At 42.6% G+C, this 17,548-nt stretch overlaps 1 protein-coding gene across 6 annotated transcripts in view; it reads right to left on the bottom strand.

Moving 5' to 3' along the window:
- The window catches only part of rtn4a (reticulon 4a), a 42,382-nt gene extending 25,483 nt beyond the window's left edge, over positions 1–16,899 (bottom strand). The window contains exons 1-4 of one of the 6 annotated variants that reach the window (XM_073481822.1): positions 16,014–16,899; positions 9,298–9,333; positions 6,012–6,065; positions 1,738–3,849 (exon numbers count right to left, since the gene is read on the bottom strand). In XM_073481822.1, the coding sequence (XP_073337923.1) occupies positions 1,745–3,849; positions 6,012–6,065; positions 9,298–9,333; positions 16,014–16,575 (2,757 nt within the window). In that variant the 5' untranslated portion in view covers positions 16,576–16,899 and the 3' untranslated portion in view covers positions 1,738–1,744. Of the gene's footprint in view, positions 1–1,737; positions 3,850–6,011; positions 6,066–9,297; positions 9,334–16,013 lie in introns of those variants that run through there. The other 5 variants (XM_073481824.1, XM_073481823.1, XM_073481826.1 and 2 more) reach the window with 5 other exon arrangements.
- Positions 16,900–17,548: the final 649 nt, after the last annotated feature.

The following is a 17,548-nucleotide window of genomic DNA, read 5'->3' as shown; positions in this document are numbered from 1 at the left end:
GCTGAGTGGTTTCTGGGTCGAAGAACCCTTTGTGGGCCTGCCAGTGTCGCAATGCAGGGAGGAGAAGGAGGAGGAAGAGGGGGAGGAGGAAGCTTTAATTAACAGGAGATCCCTCCAACACACAAGAGCAAAGTCCTACTGCTCTAGTTACACAGTATCTGTCTGCTGTGTGTGTGTGTGTGTGTGTGTGTGTGCGCATGTGTGCATGTGCATTAATTTAAGTGTGTATATTAACAGATCGATATCAGTTTAAATAAAACTGAGTCATCCATTCAGATGAAAACTAAGCGGTGTTGTCTTCAGAGAGCCGGCGGAGCCTCGGTGGTGATTCATCACTTTGTAAAAGCCCTGAAGGAGGCAGCTCTGCATCTGCCCGATAAACTATCAGATATAAATATCATTAAATCAGAGTTTTATCCTCAGACATTTGCCTCGGGGGACTATGAAGACCAACGGCAAACGCTGGAGCCGACAGATCAGAAAGAAAGGGATTTAAACTTGCCTCCGACATTAGATACCCCTTCATCTAATATCCAGTTAAAGATCTAGTCTAGCATCATTATCAAGTGGGCTTGTTATCAGTTGCATAAATTATCCATTATGAAAAATTAACCAGACCAGACACAAATCATTTTCAGAAAGATGTGTGATTTGTCAAAAAGTTTGGAAAGCCAAACATGTCGTCCTCGAATGTCTACTTTTTCTGACAAACAGTCCAAAACACAAAGATATTCAGTTTACTGTGATTTAAACACAGACAAACGCAGCAAATCCTCACACTGGAAAACCCTAACCCACAACCAATTGCTACTTTTGCTCTATTCAACAACTAACAACTCATCAAAAATGGTCAATTTCCTGTCGATTGACCAATTGTTCCAGCTTTGACCTTCCTAAAAATCAACCGTTATGACTAGTTTTTACAGTTTCTTTTGTACTGCAATCAAATGGACCGGTGTATAATGTCTACCTGATCTTCTAGAAGACTAAATCTGTTATGTATTATATCAAACCAAGTTAAAATAACAGAACTTTCCAGTTTTGGCAAAATACCCCTCCTGGCTAACTATTTAGAGTGGTTAGGGGTTAGAAGTTCCACACTCAGTCATGACAGCTTTACATATTTGGCACAGATGTTACCTCTAAATGATATTCAGTATTTAGCCTTAGGTACATTAAATCTGATGCAACCATGCATTACAGGGTGTGGGAAAGATTGTAAAGCTCATCATAAATCAGAGTGGAATCTTATTCAGTCAGCAAGTGGGTGTGGTTGGTTGTGAATGTAGTGTATATGTAGTTGTGAGTGGGCGTTGGGGTCTATAAGGTGGTGTTGGGTTTCAGACTGGCTTCAAGTTATTTCCAGAGTAGAGAGAAGCTAAAACCAGATGGCTAAAGTAATACAAAACGCTCAGAGAGCAAAAACAAAACAGATGAACAAGTGTTTTTTTAGGTGGTTTAACGATGGAGAATATCAACCTGTCTGTATCAAACGATCTCTCATTTCTGCTCATCATGTATATTTTAAGAAAAGATAGTAAAAGGATCTCATTTTCAACAGAACAGAAATAAAAAATAATCACAATTTACTTACCACATCTTAAAAAATGGATTAAAATAATGAGATACACAAATGATGTTATTGTGATGAGACAGAAATGCACAAAACCCAGTAAAAGCAACCACAATGAAACACACAACCACACAAATTAAACCAGACGTTACAAAATGCAAGGGTTAATTTTCAAAGGAAATGCAAAACACGACAATGCAAGAAAGGAAAGGTGACACTAAGGAGAAAGTGATGGGATCTAGAGTAAATACTGGCTGCTGGTTGGTTGGTTGGTTGGGAGAAAATAACTGAGGAGAACAAAAGAGTGAAGATGAAAATTATGCCGATGAACATGGAAGTGCCAGTGAAAACTGAGGAGGATGTGGGGGGGTGGTTTCCATGCCAGGACTGGTTTATTTTACCTGCTCTTATGTTCACGTTTGGCATCTTAAACAGTTTGCCGCCCTCCATGCTCTTCTTGGCGACCATCTCCTCTGGTTTGCGGATGGGGGAATGGGTGAGCGGAACCTGGGGCGGGGGCTGCTGAATGTTGAGCTTCTCCAGCTCGGCCTTGCTCTTCTGGGGGGAGGCCTGGGTGAGGATGCGGTAGGAGCTCTGACTCGGAGCCTCCTCCTCAACCTTGGGGGGCGGGGCTACGTTTGGCAGAGAAGGAGCAGAAACTGGAGCCACGTCCTTCTGCTGAAAGCTCAGATCATCATCCATGGGGATCTCTGGGGGCTTGGAGGAGGCAAACTTGGATGTATCCAGAGCCTCAAGAAACTCATCGATGACGCCCCTGGGTGGTCGCTCAATGAACTCAAACTCCTCAGAGGAGACTTCATGCTCAGAGACCTCCTCGGCCACCTCTGGCTCCTCTACCTCCATCAGGTCCTTCTTCTCGGTTTCCACCTGGAAGCTGGCGGGGTTCTTGGCCATGGCTTCCAGGACTGGAGACAGGGAGTCTGCTGTTGGCGACTCCGAGTCAGAGTCCTCAGCGGGGGTCTTTTTGCTCTGGAAGTCAAGTGGCTCAAACTTTTCGGTCATTTTGGGAGAATCATGGCTTGAAAACCAATCTTTCTGCTCGATCTTGACAGGCTCCTCTTCTTTTACCTTAGTGGGGGTGGTTTCCTCAGCCTCTTTCACAAGATCAAATGCGCCAAAGCTTTTGTCGTCTTCGACTTTTGCTTTGTCGGCCGCTCTCACTTCCATCTCCTCGGTCATCTCCTTCAGCAGGGACACTTTAGCATCAAAGGCAAACGGGTTGTTGGCGGACAGATTGATTGGCGGGTTGGGCGACTCCATCATCCTCCTTTCAAGAATGGGACTCTGCTCCTCTGGGCTGCCCTCTGAGGAGCCAGAGTCGATTTTGTCAGGGTTAAGTGGAGAAGACTTCAGGATGTCTGGAAGCGAGGGCGGCAGAGCAGAATCCTCCACCTCCTCTTCATCATCATCTTTGAGGCCAGATGAGAACTGACTCACTGACTGCATGAGCGAGTCAGCGGCCATCTTGCTTGTCTCAAATGTTTTCCCCTCATCCAAGAAAGATGGCGGGGCATCCTGGGATTCTCCAGTCTGACCATACTGGACCAGATCTGGAGTCGGACTCTCTGACATTTTTGAGGCCCTGCTGTCAGACTTGGACTCTCCAAAATGGGAGAAGCCACTGTCCGCCAGTGGGGAATAGCCTTCAAAGGGGTTATTATTCTTCTTCACCTCATACATCAGGTCATCATCTTCATCTGACTGGTTGCCATGCAGGTCTTGCTCATACCTGGAGGAGCTAATGGGAGCAGTGTCCTTGGAGAAGTTATCCATGGAGACCTTGGAGTTGTCTTGAGATGTTAGGAATGGTGAATCCCAGTGCTCTGTTGGGTTAGAGGAGGCAAGGTGAGACTCAGGGACCTTCATCTGGGGGTTCACTGGGGAGGGGCCAGTGGAGGACCTGTCTGAGCTAATCAGCTTCTCCTCAGGTGAAAAGGAAACTCCGCTGTCTTCGCACGGATTATGAGGCCCTGGGTCTTTCCCTAAACTCAGGTAAGGACCAGCTAACGGATCTACAAGGTCTTCCTTATTCTTACTATGGCCCGGTCCAGAGTCACCCTCTTCACCCACCCAAGGCATGTCCTTGGAATGAGTAGTGGGGGGTTCAGTGGAGAAGGAGCCGAAGGGTGCAGCAGATCCTGAAGTAGGGGGCTGGTTGGGACTCTCGGTCAGAGAGAGCTCCTCCAGAGAGTCGGGGGAGTGAAGAGGGGAGAGAGGAGAGATGGGAGCAGGGGAATCACCCTTCTGCCCAAGTGCTTGAGTAGAGAGGGAGGAGGGAGAATGCAATACAACACATATCAAAGACATACTCCATTCCTTACAGTGCCCACCACACCTGGGGAGAACCATTAGGACCAGACCAGGCCAGTGCTGCTGAAAGGTTGGCTGTGGCAGGTAGACAGCTCACACAAAGTTTGGTAAATCATTGAACAGTTCTATTTATTCTGAAAAACTTGGCAGCAACCCAGTATTAAAAAGGACAGGAAGGCGATTCTGGGTTAGGCCTCCATCACGTCATGGTTGACTCTGAAACTCTCAGGTCGTCGAATACTGTTGCATGGGGTTAGAATTTCAGGCAGAATACCGACCCAAAGTTTCGGTACTTGACAATCGGAGAATGAAAATCAACAATCAACTATCCTTCTCCAGAATCTCATTCCCTACCTTTGACCAGTGAGCTTCAGAGTGAACCATGACTTGATGGAGGCCTAAGGCTAAAACACATCAGGCTGACGATAAACTTGTTTGTAATACTGCAAGATTTGTTGCCGATTTGGCCCCTCAAGGTCTCTAGAAGCAGGACTGAGAACCACTGCACTATAGGGGCAAGGTCACACATACACAAAATCAAAAATGGTCAATATTCACCGCACTTCCTTTCCATTTTATACCAAACAAACAAATTTGCATTTTGGCTCGCAAGGAGTTCAACTTTTGCTTTTCCAGTTTGCTTTTCCATGGGCATGACAGTGTTGTTCCTGGCTCTGCATGCCTGCAGTGGCATCCAAACATGACTCGGACCACTGCTGCGTCCATAGTGAATATCTTTTGTTTATTCACACATGGATTAGCCCGAACACGCTACACTAACTCTGGTTTTCCAAAAGTGGCCGTCATAACCATTTTTTTAGTTGGTCCTTGGTCCCCATCCTCAGCCCCTGATGCAAGTGGTTCTTTGTTCTAGACCAGCAAAGTGTTATGCTGCTCTGGAACAGGTTTTCCAGCTGCTGAAATGCTAAGAACTGGTTCCAGAGTAGGCTCTGGCTCCGAACCAGCACCTGAACCACCTTGGTCGATTATGAGTTCCATGTGCACCGCCAGGTGATCCACATTTGCCTGCATTTGTGTATGTGTGACCGTGCCTTAATGCAACTCTGCATCATAGCTGGATGTGGTCAAAAGTACAACAGGCCACACCTGACTACAGTGACCACAGTCCGCTGTGAAATTGATTGGTCAGAGATTCAACAGACTTTCAACCCAGTTACAGTCAGTGCAGCAATGCTGCTTCTCTAAATTCTTCTTGTGCCTCAAGTTTCATTTCATAAAAGTGTGTATGAACTTGTATAACGTTAGCTGAGGTGATCTTTGTTTCATACAGAAGAGGAGTAGGGCCACTGTAAAAAAAAAAAAAACAAAACAAAAAAACAGAAATATGATTTCTAACCTTAATCTAAAAATTCAGACTGTGAACTCAAATTTCTGACTTTAAACTGGGACCTGTGACGTTCAGTTGTTGCACTACCAAACTTAAAGTTATGTTTTTCTGTTGTCAAATTGATTATCGGAATAAAACTCAAACTGAAACCTTTATCTCTTTAATTTTATAGCTTTAATGGTCAGCATTGTTTTTTGTTTTGTTTTTTGTTTTTTTAAATCAAACAGGACCTTAATAAAAGCAGAAAGCTGACTACCCTCCACAGTCCAGATTTGGCAGCAGTTGTCTGGTGGTCAGTCTAACACCCTGGTTTGATGGTAAAATAATTTTATGCCCCAGGTCTGGCGCCAATAAACCATGCCCAAAGTGTTTTACAAACACAAACCATTAAGTGATGGTAGATAATGATTCCTCTCAAACAGCTTTTTCAAAAATATCAACACCATATTATTTCAGGCCCATCAATCACTGAGGAGAATCATTATTCCTCTGCTCGTGTTAAATTCATGTCAATCTACTCTACATCAACAATCACGTGAGTCACAATGCAACACAAACACAAGCCAAGTCAAACATCACAATTAATGTTTCAGAGATACTCTACAAATCCACAAGCATCCTATGTTAAGAATCTACAGCTTCTCACATGCAAAGGGTTAATTTTGCCACTTAAAAGACAAACAGGGGAGTGAACTAAAGTAGTGGTGAAAGACGATAAATGACGAGGACGGGGAAACACAGTGAGCAGAGAGAACTTGCCTGTAGGGAATTGCATCAGAGGATGAGGCTGAGCTTTAGAAGGAGAAGGTACATCTGTGGAAGAAACAGGAGAAAGCAGCAGAAAGGGAGTTTAGTCAGCATGGAAGCCCAGAAGAGAAAGACCAGTGGAAGTGATCGATATCCTCTTTATTACAAAGGAGATATCTGAAGTTTAATGTGTATAATATTTTATTTATAATATAATTGAAAATCAACAGTCAATTAAATATATTTATCTTTTTGAGATATTTAATGGAAAAAAATACAATGTAACTGTTATTATGTAACTATTTCACTAATTAAATGTATTTCATTTTTGAAATCATTGAAGTTGATATATTGTGATTAAAACTTAATTCTGTGGTCATTTCAGTTGGGAAGATCTTTTATTTTCGCACCTTGCAGTTCCATTCGCTGCCATTTTCAAGTAAGGAGCATTTGGTTGTAAATTAGAGAGCTGCCTCTACCCGTCAATCATACACCACGCCCATCAATTGCATCTGGGCTCGATTATCGGTGCCTTGTTTCTTCATCTCCTTGGTCGAGTTATGGTTGTGGCAGCGTTCCAACACCACAAAACGTTAACTCTACCTGATTAATATGCAAAAGATCGCAATGTGACTGGTTCAACTCACGGTAGATTCATATGGCTGTTTCCTCGGACATTCACAGGATATTTAATAACGGTGGAAAAGAAAAAGAAATTACAGTTCGAGTTAAACCTTGATCTCACCCCAGTATAAGTGCATATACCTGATGTGACTCTGTAATAAGTGTTCTTATTTTACACAAAACCATGATCTTTTCCTAAACCTACACAAGAAGTTTTTATTCCTAAACCAGTTTTTTTCTTGCAATGTAGGCGAAGGAAATCGAGCCCAGATATCACTGATGGACACTGACAGAGAGGCAGCTCGCTAACTCAACACTTCGTAAATTCAATGCAGGTAAATTCAATGCAAGGTGCTAAAATAAAAGGTTGTCCCAATTAGTACAACCACAGAATAAAGTTCCAATCACAAGATATAAACTCAAATAATGCAATGTTTTAGTTTATTAGAAAATAAATACATTTAGTTGATAATTTACAGTTTTATATTAAAAGTTAGATTGTATTTAATTTTCCTGCGTTGCTAATTTTTTAAAGATATATCTAACAGATGAGTATCAGTTTTAATTCAACATTACACTGTATTTAATTCATATGAAATCATATTTTATTCGAAAAGGAGCAATATGTAAAATGTTGCCACCTGCCGAATGTCGCTCCAAGCAAGTGGGGATTAGCATGTTAGCAGAGTAACCACTAACTGCGGCCAACTGTAGCTGCCGTTAGCTTGTCAGCCGGGCAGCTAGTGGTCCAGACTGGGAGCTTGGAGTGGAAGACAGGACGTGCTGGGGCTAGCTGGTTAGCATGCTAACTTCAGTAGAAATTGCCACAAAACGATAAATAGACGTCTTTGACGTAACGTTACCTGATATTTCTTCCCAGTCTGTTGACAATTTCAGTTAACTTTTGGATGCTTTAAAACAAAATTCTTACATATGGCATCTTTAAAAAGAAAAAACATTTATCCACCCCTCATAAATGTGAAAACCACATCCCCACACTAACGTAACGGTAAATGTCATGAATTCTCAGCTGGGACGTTTTAATCACAGCTTCTGTGCGTTACATCAGTGTAGTTAAGACAAACGGCTGTCTGCAGGGTATTCTTAACCTCATTCAAAACCCTGTTCCCCTGTAACACTGACTAGCAGTTAGCACAGAAGTGAGGCTGAAAGAGCATGAAAACAGTCATTCATAACTAAGATGTTGAAAGAGATTCTGTATGTTTACACAGTTTACTCAACAGGTTCTCTCAGGTGTGTCAACATTTGTTAAAGGCTTAAAGTTTCATGTGGTGAGAAGAGGACAGAGCAGATAGACCGTCAGTGTTGTAACGGGTGATGACAGTTCGCTATAGAGAAGGTACAGAAAGCATACGAAGAGGCAGCCATCATGATGAGACACAAGAAGAGAAAGATCTGATCAGGAGGAAGTGCTCATGCTCAGTGTTCAACAGAAGCGAGCAGCAGGGAGGGAAATAGGAAGTTCAACTACAAAACAACCGTTCTCACAGGTAGAAATCTTAAAAATACACAACAAAATATTTTCAAAGCTTCAGCAGCACATTCGAACACATCAACATGACTTCAATGTTTTGCCAAACCTTCATTCTGAGCTCTTGTCTTCAAAGCAGATGACTTATAAAGGCAAATTAAAATAAATGACATTAAGGACAGCATGTGGAAAATAAGACGTTTCTGGTTCTTTAACCAAATTAACTACATTCCATTTTATTAACATGAGGAAAGACTCTAAAATATGCAGACCACAGGACAGAAACCCATGAGTAATACTTCATGTGTCAAGCAAGTTTCTCAAGCTACATGCCACTATTTTGTAGTCAGATTAATCCAGCAACAGATTATAGTGGATTATAGTCAGGTGTTTTGAGGTTGGATTTGTGTAAAGCTGGGAAGCCAGTCAGCGCCAAATCCAACACTAATCATTTTTAATTGTATTTTTTTTCCTTTGCATGTGCGCTAAACCCTACAAAGGATACATGAAATTCTCTGTAGCTCATGAACCTTGGAATTACATTAAATATTATCAGAATAATCCAACTAGGGAGCTAATAATCCAACACAGAAAGAAACACAAAATATCAGATTCAAAAGTCCACTGTTCAGTTTAAAAGCTCAGCAGCAACATGAAGGTCCCTTCAACTCAGTGCTCAGCTCCTATAGTTTCCCACCTGAGAGCTCAGGTTTAACACAGACATGAGAAACATATTTCAAGATTCAGAGTGGTTTAGGAACTGCTAACAGCTAATTCAGCATCGTAGCAAGTTGCCTTTTTACATCCAAAGCATTAAGGCAACTGTAGTCCATGGGGGCTAAGTAGCAAATAGTATCTGGTACATGATCTCCAAAACATGCCACAAAGCAGGGAATTTAACCCGTCGGCTAAAGACTTGATTCCTGAGCTCATTAGAAAAACAGTTAAATGTGATTAAGATTATTTGTACAATAGGAGGTTTCATCCATTATGAGAATTATGCACAAAAATCAAGCTTTGACAATCAGTCAGAAATCTGTGTTACATCGATCTTTAGTTGATAATCATTTATTGGCACAAAAAGCTTCAGTGAGTCAGTTAATAGCACAAATTTAAGATGATTTAATCTGATAATCATGAGGCCAAAGTGATTCTTCATTTCAGCCTATTTGGTTTGGTTACCTCTGCTGTAGTTTAGTTTCCAGCTCTGAAGAAGACCTGTAGGATTGAACCAATAAGACACATGAAACTACAGCAGCTGGTTGTTTATGCTCATTCAGCTCCAGATACAAACAAAAGGAACCACATTGTTTTCTGTCCAGTTCAACATGTAATCCTGAGTTTTTACATTCAGTCTGAATTGCATTTTTTAACTACCAAACTGCCATACAGGAGTTAGGAGTTAGTAACTCTGCCAGCTCCCCTGCCTTGCTCTCCTGCCTTGCTCTTCAGGCGGAGGTATTCGTCTCCTCCTTGAGCTATAAGTATCTGGAGGAATGGCGTCACAGCTCGACACTGATATACGACTTCAGGCCAACACCTCACCTGCTGCCATCTTGTAACATAAAGAACTCAATGTACGATTCTCTGCTGCTTCCTGTCAGTTTAAAGAAATGATGTAATGTCACTGTCCCTCTTAAAATAAGTTAAACTTAGTTGAGATGATGTTCTGATCTCAGCCTCGCGTCTACAAAACTGACTTATGTAATTCTGACAAAACATTTAATAAAAAGCCAACAAGATGTAGGGCCCAACGATACATCGCTGTATATTGATTATATATTAATTTGTATTGATACTGATTTAATTTAAGGGATCAATATCAAAATATTTAAGATTATACTGAAAATAAAACACCAGCAGATATATTATTAGACTTTTTAACTAAAATATTGTAATTTGTCTTAAAGGTAATAATGTATGAATGAATCAGATGTGCTGATTTGATAGATTCACATGGAAAATTCACATTAACGCCCCTCAAGTCGACACAACAACTCAGAAAGTCGGAGAGAACTTTGGTACACGAGCTGCCATCATCAAGCTGAAACATGGCGGACAAAAGTAAACGTTGGGTTGATGGCTACATGCATATTTGTGAAATATATTTCATGGCTTACATGATCTTTTTTCTTTGCTCTTCCTTTTACTCAAGTACCAGAAACAGCTGTCAACGTGTTGTTTAAACACTGGGCGATAAAATGTAAAACATCATCCTTGAACACACTGAAGTCGGAAGAATAACTTCCGAACGTGGGAAGTGGGACGATTCACAGGAGCATTTGAATGCAGCATTAGCACTTTATGAACGTCACTGTTTTACAGAAACAGGCAAACAAAGAAGAAAAGCAGCAAGTCTTCTCTTTCAAAAAGGTAGAAACAGAGTTTATGTGGCGCCTTTTAACTATTGTTGCTTGAAAATGACTGAAAAAATGACCAGTTCTTTCCAATCAAAGTGATCGTTTCAGCTTTACAAATCCGAAACAATACTCGGCCCCGATATAAATCATAGGCACCAGAAGTTTTTTTTTTCTGGAAACAATAAGAAGAGATTTTTACTCTGCCGTCACTCAGAACGGCCTCCAGACACTGAAATCAGCATTAACGTGATGAATCAGCACAACGTGGGTAAAGTAGTATCATCTTTCACCAGGCAGCTCTGGAAACATCAGCGCTTATTCACAGCGATAAGAGGAGAGATCAACCAGATGAACGTGCTTCTCATCATATTTAGGAATTTGACTCAGAGCTGCACTGAGAGCCAGCTGCTGTGTTGGCTGAGTAAAAACAACAGGGAGAAGCCTGGTGGAGGCACTTAACCCCACTTATGTCCAGCCTTCACCAGGATACAGAGACAACAACAACACTGGACACACACACAAACACACACTGAGCTTTAAGCCTCCTTGACTGTGTGTCTGACATCTCCCCTCTCCATCTAATCCACCTGACCACATCACAGGCGCTTCACAAACACACACTGACGGATGTAGGTGACCCAAAAATAAGATGTAGGCCGGCTGTGATGGCTGCGGCCCGGACATTAACCATCGTGTCAGTCACAGCGTGTGACGGGACACACAGTCTCACTACAGACACCTTTTTAATGGTGACGACATGAATCTGTGTGATGTAGAATCACAGGCGGACTCATCGGGTCCGACTGAGAGGAGAGAAACGCTCTGAAAAGTCAAAATAGGGAAGAAGCAGGTCGGCTGGAATACTGTTCATTTTTCCCAAACAGACAACTAATGATTATTTTCACTGTTTATTAATCTGTTGATTATTTTCTCAGGTCTTTAAAATGTCAGAAAGTGGTGAAAAATCTCCATCAGTGTCATAAACTCAGATGATGTTCAGTTTACTGTCAGAGGAGGAAAGAAACCAGAAAATATTTTATCATCTTTATTATTTAAGACGCTGACATCAGAGAATTTTGAGGGTTTTATCTTTAAAAAAAATGACTCAAACTGAGTAATACATTATTAAAATAGTTGGAGATTAATTCAATAGCTGACAACTAATCAATGAATCGTTATGTCACTGGTCTTTGACAGTAAGGCTGAGCCAGATTTCAAATAAACAATTAATTGACGACATATGACTAGGGCTGTGCTAAAATATCAATACGGTGATATACTGCATCGATTTCCAGCTGCAAAAAATCGATACTTTGAAAGAAATTATTCATGTTTTAAACGGGTTGTGAGTAGCCGACAAACTTCGCTCCTGTAGATGTCACAGTACGGCTAGTTGCCTTGAATTTCTGGTTGCCACTTCCAGCAGAGTGAATGAGTCAGAGAAGCAAAATAGGGTACATTCAGATATAATTAAACATCCTTGGTACATCCACATGAAATCCGGTGGCACAGCGAAATGCCACAGGCTTGTGGGGCGGTCATCCTGTGGTCCGTGTGTGTGACGTGTTGGGGACCCCCACTGATCAGTTCACCGAAAGGCAAAGCTGCCATGTTGTTGTGCTACTAGCATACTGGTCCTACTTGTGATCGTTTGCCCTCATCGATGGATTAAAAGTAACAGTAAACAACCAGGATGAGGCAGATCATTACTGTGTGTTTTAAACTGGGGCACAAAACCAAACCCAGTGATCACAAGTGAAACATCACACTACACAGAGAAATGTCTGCTGCCTTCCCTCTGGAGCATTTAGCAATGCTAACTAACATGCCCCACCACTGACCGGTTCTGTTCTGCCTCTGAGTCGGTGGTGCATTTATTTGCCATGATTTGTGCCTGTATAGTGTGGTTAAAAACACAGGCTTCAGGCATATGGTTAACACTATAATGGCACTAAGGAGTACTTGTGCATATGCACTTTAATTTCATAGATCTTCATTTCAGTTCACTGTTCAGACAGTGAAACAAGAAATTAATACAAGCACTTTATTTTCTGATGACGTTTCAGTGTGTTCAGGGACACAATTAGAATACTTCATGGTGGATCTACAGAAAAAGAAAAATCAATGCACTTTATTTTCAGTGTGTCCAGTGTTGTGCACTTAAATTGTTATGGCAGCTACATCAGTGCGTTCGGCAACACAGTGTGTACCGTTCAAATAAATTGGAAAGGAAATTTTGAATTAAATTGTTTTGACTCAATTTGTCAGCTGAATTATCAATATGATGTGATGTGACGTATCAAGAATACCAAGATCGCACACAGCAACTTGCATTTCAGCTCTGTTTTTATATTTTCAGTGAACTATGTGGAATATCGCAATATGCATTGTATAGCAATGTATCCTGATATAGTCGTATCGTGACCCAGGTACTGTGATGCGTATCGTATTGCTAAGTCCTTGTCAATACCCAGCCCTACAGAGACAGACTAATTACTGGGGCTGGGTATCATGCTTCAACGATTTCTACGAGAGCTGCTGCTTATTTTTAATATCAATTAATCTACCAATCATTTTCTAACTAACTCACTAACAGTCCAAACCCTCAAATATTCACTTTACTATAAAATCAGGCCAAGAAAAGCAGCAAATTCTCACATTTGAGAAGCCGGAGCCATTAAATGTTTGTCATTTTTGCTTGAAAAATGTCCTTAATCGGTAACCAATTATCAAAATAGTTATTTAATTGATGTGACTCTACTTAGCTTACAATAGCTTACTTTAAGAAATATATATATTTATATATATATATATATATATATATATATATATATATATATATATATATATATATTTATATATATTTATATATATATATATATATATATATATATATATATATATATATATATATATATATATATATATATATATATATATATATTTATATATATATATATATATTTCACATTTTCCTCCGAAACACTTTCTAAATTTAAGAAAAGATGCCAAAGTTCTCAAATGTTAAATGTTGTTTTAACATCAGCAGTCCTGCAAAGACTTTGCCAGAAGAAAACTGGATTTAATTAACCATTTGATCAAAGATTGAGAATCAAAATTGTACAAGTACAGTAGTTGAGTAAATCCACTATTTATTATCATAAATCTGGACACTAAGACTTTCATCTTAAAAGCAAATGTATATTGGTTATCAGTAACAGTATTGGTATCAGTCGACCCTGTTTAGTGCAGCTGGCAGATTTCACCAGGTAACAACAAGGTAACAGGGTTCACCACTCGTTCTGCAGCTAATGATTCTTTTCTTAATTTTATTTAACTAAAAACTGTGAAAAATGCAACAGTCCAAAAGTGATCAGTTCCCTTTCACATGAGACAAAGAGCAGCAGCAGATCCTCAGAGCCTCGTGGTCAGAAATCATTGAATCCAGCTTTAAGATGTCATCTTGATACTTCTTGGTCACATTTGACTCATTATCCTATTTTGGGCACAATATGATAATATGGAAAGACAAATAAAGATAATATTTAAATATATATAACCACAGATCAGAGAGATCATTCTCAAAAAAATCCAAATAATCAAACTTAAACAGTTTCTTCCAAAAGAAACAAGGCAGTGATGAAGGCTGATCAGCCGCCATGTAACATGAAGAGAAAACTCAATCAGACTGTTATTTTCCTTTAAACGTGGGAAAATGTGACTGATTTCTTTGGCATTTGTCTTTTGTTCAGACGTTTGGCTGCAATGTTTTCACTGGAGCTCGTGGTTTATCCAGCTCCATCAGTGGCCTTGCCAAGCAGCCCCACCCTGCCTCTCTGCTGCCTGCTCCTGGCTGCTCCTGGTGCCTGGAGGAGGCGAGCCGGGCCTGTTTACCTGCTATCTGCCTCATCACAATAAACAGCAGCAGCAGCTCCAAGTAAACACCTCCTGATATTACCATCAGTCCAGACATGACAAAAAAACAGGCTTCAGGAGCTTTCAGGAGCTTTCAGGAGCTTTCAGGAGCTTTCAGGAGCTTTCAGGAGCTTTCAGGGCAGTGGTAGCAGCTCACAGTGGGCTCAGGGAGGCTCACAGGCCTCTGGAGCTAAACTGCTTTCGGATTTGAGGGTGGAGGTTTGGGTGGAGATCTGCGGGGTTCAGGGCTGAGAACAGGCCAGCGACAGAATACAAACACAGCAGTGACTGAAAGCGTTGACATGAACCGGGGAACAGTGTGAAGTGTCGGGCAGCAGACAGGGAGTGGAGCCACAGCGGATTCCTTTGTTGTGACTAATCTCTGGTTACAGCTTTGGTACACCGTGCGGTGCTAGCGAACATTGCTTCCATTATCGGACATGCGCTTCTCCTACGTGCCATTTCTTCACTTATTCTACTTTAATCCACCTTAATATAAACGTCTATATAACATGGCCTCGTCCACGTTGTGATTACGAGTATTCAGATTAATAAACTATTCTGCTAAACGTTAGCTATGTGACGTCGGAGCACTTAACTCAACCTGACTGCAGGTAACCACATCCGGAACCCTCACACCTCCGGGTGTGTAACCCGCTCTGCAGCTTTGTGTTGCGTGGGGATGATGCAGCCTGCACACCTGGTAGTCAGCCTGCACACCTGGTAGTCAGCCTGCACACCTGGTGGTCTGAAACACTGTTTCTCTCTGTTTGTGTGTGGCTGTAGTGAAAACACAAGAGAACGGGCTGTCCGATAATGGAACTCTGTTAGCAGAAACCGTTAGCAGCAGCGGGCACGCAGCGGGCAGCGGCGGCCCGGAGCTGCTCGGTCCGACCCAATAAACTGCATCAATAAATCACCTGCTCGTGAAGAGGGGTTGAGATGACGTCACTGACTTTAGCTGAATAAAATGAAGAGTTGGCGTCGTTAAAGTCCGACGGCTCGGACACTAACAGCTGCTCACATTCAGCTTCCTGCCGCTTATTTGTCAAAACAGGTGGGCCGCGTCTCCACAACACAGCAGAACCGGGGCTAACCTGCTAGCTGCTTTAGCTAAAATGTGTTCAAAAACAGAGAACAAGGCTTCATTTACGTAGTCAGAACTTCTCCCGCGGTTAAAAGTGAGCTGTTCCGGCCCACAGCACACCGAACTGTCCAACAGCAGGTCCGCCTCATGATGAGACCGCCCGCTCCCCTGGTAGCATCACTAGCATCACTAGCCGCTAACCGGCTAACTCACCGTGACGAACAGCACCAATGTTCACAATCCGAACTAAATTGACCCAGTTTAATCAGATTTAACGTTTTCATGTGATTAAAGTTGGTTAAAGCGACACAAGCAGCGCTTCAGCCCACTTATTCATCTCCGTGTCGGCGCGTGGTCGAGCTCACATGCTAACCCGGTCCAGATGGACAGAAACGTTAAACGGCTCCGTTGTGAAAAACGAGCATTAACATGAACCCACCCGTCCATCGGCACCACAGGGACACAAGTGTCTGATTTAAGCGGTCAGAACTCGGTCCTGCTGTAGTGGACCGGCCCTGTTCTGTGCGGATACTCACACGATGCTGGAGCCGGTGCTTCCTCTGTCACCGCAGGTTGCTCTGCTGCCTCTGCGGGGGATGGCGCTGCTTTCCGGGGTTCAGCCGCTGGGAGGGCGTCGCTCTCCGGGGCAGGTTCTGGCACGGGGGCAGCCTGTGGCTCCGGGACGATCTTTGGACTCTCCGGTTCGGCTTTGGGGGCGACGACTTCAGGCTCCTTGGCAAATGAAGCGGTGTCAGGAACAAAAGAGAAGCTGGTGGAGTCCGGGGTTGCAGTCTCTACCTCAGGCTCAGGCTCCGGTTCGGGCTCTGGCACTGACACCGGTTCCGGCTCTAGTAACGTTACCGGCTCCTCTGGAGGGGAGAAGGAAGTGTCCGTGGACTCGTGTGGCGCACTATCTTCAGCGAAGTGGCGGTTCAAGGCGTCCTGAGCCCCGCCGACCAAGTCCACAATATCATCCGCACTGAAGAGGTCTGGTTTGGGCTGGTCCAGTTCGGCGTCCGGCTCGGCCTGGTAGTGGTGCACGTCCTCGCTGAACAGAGGGGTGGTGGACGAGACTTCGTGCTCCACGCTGTCTGCCATTTTTCTTTTTTTCAAACTGTCTTCTGAGGTGGAAAAAGTTTCAGATTCGGTAAAGTTTCGGCTCAGTTACCTCCTGTAACGAACTTCCACCGGGATGAGCTGTGAAACCGCACCGGGACCTGCTCCGGTAAGTCTGCTGTCGACACCGGGCCAAGTTGGACAAGTGCGCCACACGACAGTCGCCACAGAGTCGGACCCGAGTCTCAGATGGACGCCGTCAAGTTGAGAAGGAGATGAGGGGAACTCTGCTGACCAATCACCCGCGGCTTAACCCCCGAGTGACACCAGCCGTATCCAATCAGAGCGCGTCAAATGAGACACTGACCCCGCCCACCACAGTTGAGTCACAATGAGACACCTCCTCTGTGAAGCAGCTCCAAACTTCAGGAGGAGCTCAGAGTTCAGCCCGTCCTCTGGTTCTGACATAACTTCTGCTCCAGCGGGGCAATTATTACATAACTTCAGCCTTTAAACTCCTCCTGCTCCCTCAGACTGGAACAAAGGAAGAAGTTTTCACAACTTTAAATACACTTGATTTTAAAAAAGCATTTCAGAAACAATGTGGTTAACTTTTTACTCAGCGTTATAATCTATGAGTTCATCATATGTTTAATAATGAAAAATATAAATGTATTTGAAATTTGAAGCCTGTTTTAGAGCTTTTAGAGTGGAGACATGACAGGAAGTGAAGTGAGGGGAACGACATGCAACACAAGTCTGGTGTGTGGCTGGACCTGAACTGGGACATCGTGTTCTTTGACGGTATCAGAAATGTCAAGAAGCAAATTAATCAGGAACGAAAGCTGTCAGAGAATGAAGTAAGACTGCAGTGTTCACTTTTTAAATGTAGTGGAGTAAAAGTATAAAGTAGCAAAAAGTACAAGTATGTCAAAATTGCAGTGAAGTAGAGAATGTGAGTTCATCTGTGGAGAAGTTTCACCTCACAACATGTTGCACGTTTAAAAAAGGGGAA

This window comes from Pagrus major, chromosome 15, assembly GCF_040436345.1.
Source record: "Pagrus major chromosome 15, Pma_NU_1.0".
NCBI classification, from domain to species: Eukaryota; Metazoa; Chordata; class Actinopteri; order Spariformes; family Sparidae; genus Pagrus; species Pagrus major.
This window is presented reverse-complemented; position numbering and strand designations above follow the sequence as displayed.